This window comes from Camponotus floridanus, unplaced genomic scaffold, assembly GCF_003227725.1.
Source record: "Camponotus floridanus strain SB8 unplaced genomic scaffold, Cflo_v7.5 scaffold250, whole genome shotgun sequence".
Classification (NCBI taxonomy): domain Eukaryota; kingdom Metazoa; phylum Arthropoda; class Insecta; order Hymenoptera; family Formicidae; genus Camponotus; species Camponotus floridanus.
In genome coordinates, this window is record NW_020229382.1 from 136,131 (window position 1) to 147,734 (window position 11,604).

At 25.1% G+C, this 11,604-nt stretch overlaps 1 protein-coding gene across 1 annotated transcript; it reads left to right on the top strand.

Moving 5' to 3' along the window:
* The first annotated feature begins 264 nt into the window (after positions 1-264).
* LOC112638148 (puromycin-sensitive aminopeptidase-like) lies at positions 265-1,042 on the top strand. Its single transcript, XM_025409272.1, has 2 exons — positions 265-461; positions 577-1,042. Exons 1-2 carry the CDS (start codon positions 265-267, stop codon positions 1,040-1,042), a joined length of 663 nt encoding a protein of 220 aa, XP_025265057.1.
* The last annotated feature ends 10,562 nt before the right edge of the window (positions 1,043-11,604 follow it).

Here is an 11,604-nt window from a genome sequence, read left to right on the forward strand (position 1 = left end):
ATTAAGCTATTATTATATAGTAGTTTAATATACAGAGCCACAATGGCAATATCGATTCCTACTAATGAAGAATCGGATGTGATGTGGCGCAATGCACTGTACTACAATTCGGCAGACACTATATTGCCATTACATTATTTAATACGAGTTGTATTTCGCACTGATCCGCCTTTACTTATGAGTGAAAATGTAATCACTATTCATATTATCTTTGGAACACAACACATAAATTTTCATTTATCGAATTCGTGGATTATACGAAGTATGGACTTAACACAATTATGTAGTAAAAAGGCCTATGGATTTAACTCAACAAATTATGAAAAAGAAAATGTTGTCATGCTCGACTTTTACGAGGTTTTGTTACCTGGTGTATATCTTTTGAGAATGGATTTAATTAATAATAATTTCACAACAAACTCTTCCGAAATTTCGTTCATAAAGGAAGGAGAAGATATGTGGTGAGTAGAAGTATATTAAGATATGAAAACAAAACTCTTAAATATTTTGTACATTGATTAATATGCAATTATCTAAAAGTAATAATTATTTTGAGCATAATATTAAATACAATAGGTTAATGGCAACAGATATTCAAACAAAAAAACAGCAAATATTTCCGTATTGGAACAATCCAGAATTGAGAATTAGTTTCGATATTTCTATAAACCATCATCGACAACACACAGTTTTGTCAAATATGCCGATACAAGTATCTAAACCGGAGCCTAATAATATGACATCGACATATTTTCACACGACTCCTTTGATCTCCATGGATAGTGTAGCATTAGTAGTAACTAGTTATCATCGGATCAATAATGTGACTAACAATAAAACTGTTAGCATGTTGTACAGACCGCAATTGAAATCGCAAATGGAATTTGCGCTGTATATTGTTGAAAATATTACTAGATACTTACAAAATAATTCGATATGTGAAAAGACTTATGTTTTGTTTGAAAAGAAAGTGGATCATGTAGCAATCTTGGATTTAAAAGATCAAGTCAAACAGAAATTGGGATTTGTTTTTTACAGGTAATATGTCTATAATAAAGATATATATATATACAGTGACCGGCAAAAATAAAAAGCCACCTTAACTATAAAACTGATTTGATGGTAAAAGGTAAAAAAAATTTATTATAAAGTTTTTTATAACTAAAACTGAAAATTTATTAAGTAATTTAATGTTTTTAATTAAAAAGAAATCATTTTTTATTTAATACTGTATTTATTTCTATATAATCATTTATTTAAGAGTGACAAAATAAAAAAGCCAGTTAAGGTAACATAGTATTACGATTTAAAAAAACAACAATATTATTTTAATTAATAATTAATATGATTTCCTTTAGCCTCAATTACTTTTTGCAGTCTTTTTGGTATACTTTCAATTAAATTTTTTAAATGTTGTGGATCCAAATTCTCCCAGGCTAGTTGTAATGCTTCAAAATAAGAATTCTTGTTAGTTACTCCGCTTTTATTAATCCTATTATCCAAAATTGCCCACAGATTTTCGATAGGATTCAAATCTGGAGATTGCGGAGGCCATTCAAGTTGTTTAATTCGGCAGGAACGAAAAAAAGCTTGACTTTTCTTTGCTGTGTGTTTCGGGTCATTATCTTGTTGGAAAATAAAATTATCTTCTAGTCCGAGTTTCAACAAACACTCCTCCAAATTTTCATTTATTATATCAATGTAGACATCTGCTGTCATAATTCCGTTAATTTTGACAAGATTTCCCACTCCTGCCCATGAGAAACATCCCCAGACTAAAATATTTCCTCCGCCATACTTTACAGTTTTCTGAATGACGATCTTGAAGCTCTTCGCCGTGTTTTCTCCAGATTCTAATCCGCTTCTTTTGTCCAAATAACTCGAATTTGCTTTCATCTGTCCATAAAATATTTTTCCAGAAGTCCAATGACATATTTGCATACTTCCGAGCAAATTGCAAACGTTTTTTCTTATTGGTGACGCTAAAGAAAGGTCGTTTACGTGCAAACCGGCTGTGTAAATTTGCTTCATTGAGTCTTCGACGTACAGTGCGGTCAGAAACAGTAAGATAAATGTTTTCCTGAATTTCTCTAACAGTAATCTTTGGATTTTTCTTAACTTCACGGATTATTTTCATATCCTCCCGCTTGGATGTTGCTCGTTTTCGACCTCTTCCGATTCTATCTGCCACCGATCCAGTTGATTGAAATTTTCTTCTGATCTGTTCTACTGCTCCTCTACTTACTTCATAATTTTTGGCTATATTCCGTTGGGAAAGACCTTTTTGAATATCTCGCACAATTAAGTTTCGAACTTGTGTGGAAATTGATCTTCCTCCCATTTTTGACCGCGATTTTTTTGTAATAATCGAGATAAGCCAATGTTGCAAAAATGATTAACAACAACGAGAAGTGAGCGCAATAACACGAACATGTTGACATGACAACCAAACAAAATATTGTATATATTAAATCGAACAAATCTGAATGGCTTTTTTATTTTGTCAATATAATAAACAGCAATATTTAAGAAATATAAATAAAACTGAAAAGTAAAAAATAATTTATGTAATTGTAACATAAAATTTTAAAATAAATAATAAATACTTCTTCTTTCATCAATGAAAATCTCATCGTTTTAATATTTTTACTCTTTCATTAAGCAAAACAGTATAACTAGGAAAGTGGCTTTTTATTTTTGCCGGTCACTGTATATATATATATATATATATATATATATATATATATATATATATATAAATTTACTGAAGTAAAATTATATTTAAAATTTTTTATATTTTAATTATAATGATTTTTAGAGAAACAGATATCGTTTACGATAAAATATTAAATCATATCACATGCAAAATAAGAATTACGCACATTATAGCACGTGGGATGGCACAAAAATGTATTAGCAATCTGTTGAGTTACTGGTTTGATCAATGGTTAAACAAGGGTTTTAAAATATATTTTGAAACATATATCATCGAGAAGGTTATTATTTTATCACTAACGTTATTTGAATACGTAGTCAAAACAATTAACAGTTTAAAATTGTATAATTGCTAAATATTTCTACAAATTTTCTTAAATATAAAACATAATGATAATCCAAAAATCTTTTAAATTTCTATAAATCTGATAAAAGGAATTTACAAGAAATAAATATTTATTTTTATATATGAAAATTATTACGAAAAGATTTACACACAGACAAATTTTATTTTTAACATTTTTTAGCAATTAATTAACATACTATGATGCTAATTTTTATATGTACTAAAAGCTTTTTCTCTCTGATTAATTAGAGTTATGATTATATTGAATTGATTTTAGGCTCTGCCAAATTTGCGGGTGATGGATTTGTTTGTAGTTCAAGTTCAACATGAATTACTCGATCTAAACACATATATCGTTATAAATTCTGCTATAGAACATAATAGTTATCCTGAAAATTATTACTCCGCTCTTTCTCACAACAAAGGTATGCATAAGTAGATAATTAAATAATTATAAATTTCTGAATGTTAATTTCACAAGAAGTAGGAAATCATTTATTTAAACAAATTTATTTGTCAAAATTTCTATATTTTTATTCTTATTATATTTCATTATAATCTTTGCGGCAACAATATCAAAAAGAATATAAGATCCAACTTTTTGAAACCAAACTTCTTTTTGTACATTTTTTTATATAACTAGCAATTTGTTATTTAGTTTAAATTAAAAATATATTTATTAACTTAAACACATTGCGATAAAAGCATTTTAAATATGTATATTAAATAATTTTTTTATTTCAATTATCATAGGTCCCATTATATGGCGCATGTTAGAATTAATATTGTCGCCCGATATATTTTCAAAAAGTATCGACATATATTTGAATAATCGGTGAATATAATTTAATGTAATATATATATGAGTATAATTTAATGTAATATATATATATATATATATATATATATATATATATATATATATCGTAGAGAAAAGAAATTTTTTTAAGAAGAATTTGTGCAATATATTTCCTGTGTTATTATTTAAAAGTCATAGATGTTTGAAAAGACTCAGATTTATATTGTTATTTTATATTTATAAATTTGTCGAGTGAATTTCAACTCGAGTTTTTCTTAATAAATATATAAGATAGAGATTGATAGTTTATAAATTACAAACAATTCAAATTGAATAATTTTTTAAGAATCAAGTTTTACAAATATATGTACAGTTTAAAGCTTTAACCTTTATAATGTGAAAATTAAATTCATTATTTATTAATTATGAAAAGTTATTCAATCGTTAATAAATATATAAACTTTTTATCATGTGTTATATATTACATTTTTTTATTATATGTCATATTACAATATACATAATTATATTAAAAGTTAATACTTGTATGGGAGTTGCATTATAAATTAAAATATGATAATAAATTATATAAACTGTGATTTTCTTATGATATTGATCTTTTATATATAAAGTTAATATTGCCATGTTAAATTTTATAGATTTAGTGAGCCTGGCGCAACAACTTCCAGTTATTTGTGGAACGCTATGCAATCTGTAATGAACGCATTAAATTACAAGTTAGAGTTTAATATAAAAAGCATGATAGATTCATGGGTTACACAGAGGTGTTTCTCCGTATTAGAGGTGATGCGAAATTATTCTAGCAATGCTGTAATTGTATCGATACGATTTTACAACAAATTGGATGGAGAACAATATTATATACCTGTTACTTATACTACGGAATCAAAACTCAATTTCACTATAACTTGGATTAATATTACTTGGCTAACGTCACGGCAGTCAGAAATTAAATTCTTTCTTGAGGAACGCCAGTGGATTATTTTCAATTTACAACAAGCTGGTAAATATTGAATGATAAAGTTATATTGTCTACATATGTTATATATTATATAACGTCGACATTATGTTTATAGCCAATACTAATTTGAGTTTATACAAAATTCTTTAAACATACGAGTTTATAAATTTACTCAGTTATCATATATCATATACGATATGAGTAAAATACCAGTATAAATAAAAATGTTAAAAAATATATTAAAGCCTATATATATATTTATTATTCTCTTATATATAAGATATAAGATCTCTCTCTCTTTCTTTCTACAATATACCATGATAATATTAAAATTTCATCAAATGCAATATAATCGATATATTTTTATGTCTTACTATGATGCACAATTTCCGTTATTAACGAATATATTAAATAATAAATAAGAGAAAGAAAATATTTTGAAATATATTTAATCAACATAAAGCAATTATAAGATTTTAATAACCAACAAAAATTTGTTGTATAACAGGATACTATCGCGTCTATTATGATACTGAGAATTGGCTAAAAATTGGGCGATACTTGAATTCTAAAGAATATAAGAATATACATGTTCTCAATCGAGCACAAATCATCGATGATGCATTCCATTTTGCGGTAGAGAAGAAACTTAATTTCTCAATATTTTGGGGAATTGCTAAATATTTGTCAAAGGAAAGAGATTACATAGCATGGTATCCTATGATCAAAGCTTTTGAATTTATGTCGAATATTTTCGTATTCTCGTCCTATCACTCTCAATTCCAGGTAAACATAATAAATTTTATCAAAAAATTATATACTAAGTTAATTAACTATAATTTAATATAACGATTTTATATCACAACAGTGAAGTAATTGAAAAATAGATATGTAGTGACTTTATAAAAATAACTAAATACATATATGCTAAACACATATATGTTTGAAAATATATTATAAATATTATAAATAATTTGATTAATTATAAATATTATAAACAATTTGAAAAAGAGGAAATAATTTAATTATACGTTTTTACCTAACTTTATATATTAAATGTCAGAAATTTGAAATGGTTTATATGTTTTTCTTTTTAAATAGTCATGTTTTATAAATTTAGAAATTTTTACATTGCTATTTTCCTAAAATACTATAACTTTTTTTAAAATACTAGAATTTATATTATATTCATAGTTGTATATGTGTATATATATATACAGGGTGTATCTGAAATGATGCACTAAACTTTAGGAGCGTATTCTAGAAGTCAAAATAAGATTTTTTTTTTTCCTATGAACATGGGTCCGAAAATGAACCCCCCTCCGAAAGAGGCTCTTTAAAATTTGGGGAAAAAATTGAAAATTGGCTGTATTTCAGAAAAAAAATGACGTTACCTATCATCCTCTCTTGAGAGATAAATAAATTTGCGTTGCGGATGTTTGGTTAATTTCACACATTTTCGAATTTTAACTCGGAGGGGAAGCCATTTACGGTCCCATAAGTCTGTTCATAAGAAAAAAAAGATCTTATTTTGACCTATAGAATACGCTTCTAAAGTTTAGGAGTGTATTCTATAGGTGTAATATTACTTATCGTAAAATATCTTATAAAATATTCATTTTTTGATTATCTTGCCTTAATACTTTTATGTACAAAATAATAAGAGGAATTAATTGGTGTAAAAAAACACATAATTGTTTCGACGAAAAAATATGTAAATTGCAATTAACAATTACATAATTTTTCTTAAAAATAACTATGTGTTTTCTTTACACCAATTGATTCCTCTCATTATTTTGTACAGAAAAGTATTAAGGAAAGATAATCGAAAAATGAATATTTTACAAGATATTTTATGGTTTATGTAAAATTAAGGAATGATTTCAAGCCTCATAACTCGGAAAGTACTTAATGAAAACTAACTTAATTATAGTGTTTTGAAAAAGTCTGAAGAAGGACTACAAGAATATGCAACAAAAAATAAGGAGTCTCATTAAAAAATTCTAGTTGACCTTGATCTGACCTTGGCGTCACCCAAGATTAAACTCATAGCGCCTAGTAAATAGCATAGTAAATAGATCCTTTGAAATCCTACAACTTTTATCTGAAACATTTTTTTGTGAAATGCTTAGTCATCGAGATATTTCACCGTACTTTTCTCGTATATTTTTCTGGTACTTTTTATACACCCTGTATATAAAAGAAAATGCAAAAATCTTTATTGCACAAACTGTTATTTTTCTGACTTATACCACTTGACATTTGAGCGAGTCATATGTAGACTGAAATATACGTATTAAGAATGTAGATACATTTGGATATAAAATACGTATACAATTATTCAAATAAGAGATCGGCTAATTTGATTAATGCAATAGTTGTATATAACATAATAATAATTGATGCTATAACGTCATGAATTTGTTAAAATAAAATTCTAGTAAAAATGTGTTTTTGTTTTGCACATATATATCATATCCATTCTTTAAATGTGAAAGGATTAAATAAAGAGATATACTATATTTTTTATTCCAATACTAGAAAGTGATAAAGATGGAATTTTTAACATTGTGGAGCCTGTCCAAAAAACATAATGATCATATTGAATGTTTAAAGCAAGAAGTTGCAAAGTGGAGATGTATTACGGATGATGATTTATTTAAAAGAGTGGCCTCTGTGGAACTGCGTTCGCATCTGACAAATCCTGACGAAAACAAGTAATTCTTTTTATATAATACTTGATTTTTTATATTATATATATGTAAGAAATTAATTATAACATTAAAAATTATTATTTATTAAAATACTAAAGAAATTAATAACACAATTTCGCTAGAAGATTTTTATTTTTTTTCTGAACTGCCTTTTGCAGACTTTCGCCTGCATGGAAGAGGTGGACATACTGTAATGGTTTGAAAATCGCAAATAATGATACATGGAATCAAGTTATTAGTAACATGAAAAAAATTGATCCTATAATTTTAGAATGTCTAGCTTATGTTGAAAATTCTAAAATACTAATGCTTTATTTGGACACACAATTGTTTGAATTTATGTTTAATGTAGCTTATCACTCTAAACCACCAGAGCGAGTTCGAGCCTTAACTGCTTATATTGTCCTTTTTATTTTTGCGAAAAATACAAATATACTTGAAGACATATTAAATAATTTCAAATACATTGTACATGGGTAACAATATTATTTCATAAAAATATATATACAGAGATTCGTAAATTTGTTGTTATTAATTATAAATATTAATTAATTCTAAATGTATTGTTTTGTTAAAATAGGAGAATCAGTGAGATTGCCGCATTAACTGTTATGATTAATAATGTGTATTCTAAGAAACAGTTGGAAGAGGTAATTTTAATGAATAAAAGTTCCGTACTTATTTGTTATTTATTATAAAATTGTTATAATATTAATTATAAAATTGTATATTAATTATAAAATTGTATTTTTCGAATACATAGTGTTTTAGAGTCGTGTTACAAATTCTTATAGTAGAGAGGTTAAAATTAAGCATTTTTTAATAATTAATTTAGATTCACAAATTCAGAATTTCAATGCGACTCTCTAGAAATGATACTTCCACACAGTCTAGGACTTTAATAGATGCTCAATAGAATCAATAGAAACATGATCCGTCTTTTGATTCCTACCATTTATGCAACGATGAATTAGAATCATTTTCTAGTCATTTTGAGCAACTGTTGTATTTTTTTGATATAAAACAAAATGATAATTAAAATAAAAATGTGAAAAAAAAATTCTCTTGCACTTTTCTCTCTGCTGTTCAACTAGTATGTAGCAAAAGAAATTCCATGGATCGATTAGTTCACAGCTCGTGCAGAACTTTAATATATGCACCTATACATAGGAGCGTTCGATAGGTTGTCTTTATCAACTTAAATTGAAAATATCATTCATATTTGTTATCGCGTTGAAATTATGAATTTCCAAACATAAATTTATTGTCAAAAAATGTTTATTTTAGTCTCACTACCATAAAAATTCATCAATACCGAATGAAACAATTTGTACATGTTATATATTTTATATACAATTTTCTACATATCTTGTTCTAAAATTCTGTCAATAATAAAACTGTGTCTGTATGATAATGCGATAATTATGAAATCATTTATTAATGATTTTGTTAAAATAATTGTGTAAAATAATCTTCTAGATAAGAAACTTCATTAGGAAGGAGTATCGAATAATTATTTCCGATATTGAACGCAAGATACAAACACGCTGGTCAGAGATCGAAAGACAGATGGAATTTCTTCATTCTTTCATTGATTAAAAATTTAAAGATGTATAATATGCGTCGCTCTACTTTTAGAAGTCGAAGATACAGCATGAATGTTTGAGATAAGGTTTATAAATTGATATACATAATTAATCATTATTTTCATATAATTGTTAATAATAAATTTAATTGTTTTTAATAATATTATAAGTAATTTTTACATTATGTATTGGCTTTCTTTGTAATGTAGATTTAATATTCATATTGATATAGTTAATTATATTTACATAATCCTTATTATATTATGCATATATATATGCATACTAAATATAAAATATATATATAAATATATATTAATAAATAAATATATATATATTATTTATAATTTTATGTATGATGTATCCTAATATATGCATGTATGTTTACAATTTGGATACATGTATATTTATTTTACTTCTTTATATTTTAAATGTCAGAAAAAAATTAGAAATGTAAAATTATAAATATAATTATATTTCGGACCGTAAATTATAGTCGTTTAAAGCGCTCTTTAATTAAAATAGATTTTTATATATCAAGTTAATATAAAATTAGACTATCGAAATGTTGTTGTATAAAATAAAACCAAACTCTTAAACTAAATAAAATAATTGAATAATTTTGAAAAAATATATATGGAAAATTATAGAAGAAGAGGGGGAAAATCCTTGAGGGATGTACTCTCCTTAATAATACCTATTTCATTCATTTTAATTCAATGGCATATCACTTTATATTATATCAACTAATCGATTTATAATCAACACTTTATAAATCTATTGATTAATAATTGCATATTATCACGATAAATAACATCTTTCAATCTCCCTACGTTCAATTAATTTGGAATTAATTATATGAAAGAACACAAATCTTTTCAGTTGTGCATTAAACAAACCATTGAAACTAATATATTAATTTACGAACAAATTAGTCCCAAATAGAAAATATAAATATATCAAATAATACGATTTCTATTCTTAGGCAAGATTCTTTTCTTTATACAGTAAAAAAATTTGTGTTAAATTTAACATATTTCACATGTCCTAATCTAAATTTATCCATTCTAATTTTAATGTTAATTTAACAGAAGGCAAGTATGTAAATAAATAATACAAGTAATATATTTAAAAATTAACACAAAAGTGTAACACTTAAACTTTATCTGGAAATAAAGTTTATGTTAAATTAACATATTTATAATGTTAAATTTAATTAAAAGAAAATGTTATTCTTACATTTTTATAATAAATTACAGAAGAGATATGTCAATCTAACATATGGAAACTGTTATAGAGAGAAAAATAACACAACTTATCTGTTCATTTTAACATATAACATATTTCATCAAAAATTCGTGCATTTACTTATTAATTATGTTGTTTTAACTTTTAAAAACGGTGAATAAGTAATTAATTCAACGCAGAAATGTTAAAATAATTCAACGATAATATGTTACATTAACATAAAAGTATGTTAAAAATTTGACACAAAAATTTTTACACGAAAAAATTTTAACAAAAAAACAAAATGTTTTTTACCGTGTAGTACTTTAGATTTAGATAATTATACAAAGATACTACAGGAACTTTGTCATTTAATGAAAGAACTTCTTTCTAATTGGTAACATGTTTTAAAAATTGTAAAATGAAAGTAGAATTTATTTTGAGCAATGAAATCCTTGAAATAACATGTAGAACATTTTATAATATACGTACATATATACGCACATATATATGAATATTTACATTTGATGACTAACAGATTTCTAGAAAAAATATAAAGGTTTGCACAAAATATGAAAGTCTACACAAAATTAAATATCTCGGAAATCAACTGTATAACTTATATATTTACAATATACGTACATTACGCAATTTAATATAATTATATTAGAAATGTTTCCAAAGTAATTTTTAATTTGTAACGCAGTCTTACCAAAATCATTATAACTTTATAGACAATGATTTTTTGTTAACGATTTTTTCGCTTAATTTTACATAAAAAATTATTTAAAAGGAAGTATCGACTATTAAAAATAGGATGCAGATAATGTCAAATAATTAAATAATATAAAACAATATTTATTATATATAAAATTGATCTGCTAACGCGTAAAAAAATAGTTCATTAGATGTTTTGACCTCCAATCACGATATTTATGTTAACAGTCATCGTTTAAATAGAGATAAAAGCAAGATGGACAAAAGTTACGAAAAAACAATAAGTCACTTTTTCAAAAATATTCTTATTTTATTTACTTTTTGACTAATAAATAAAAATATACATTTTGATTAAAGAAATTTCATCCAATTTGTATTGAAGCATTAATTGCATTTTCAAAAGCCAAGTTTGTTTAATCCAAGAAATCAGATGTGATTACGAGAAGAAACTGATCTCTATTATCTTGATATCTTTACAGGGAGTTTCATAAGTGGTGGGCAAAATTTCAGGAATGGATTCCTTA

What these genes read in the sequence shown, in the direction of transcription:
- LOC112638148 (XM_025409272.1), top strand. Translation starts at nt 265, where the DNA reads ATGGACTTAACACAATTATGTAGTAAAAAGGCCTATGGATTTAACTCA. An exon ending in AAGGAAGGAGAAGATATGTG is followed by an intron (nt 462 to 576) that starts GTGAGTAGAAGT and finishes TAAATACAATAG; the next exon opens with GTTAATGGCAACAGATATTC.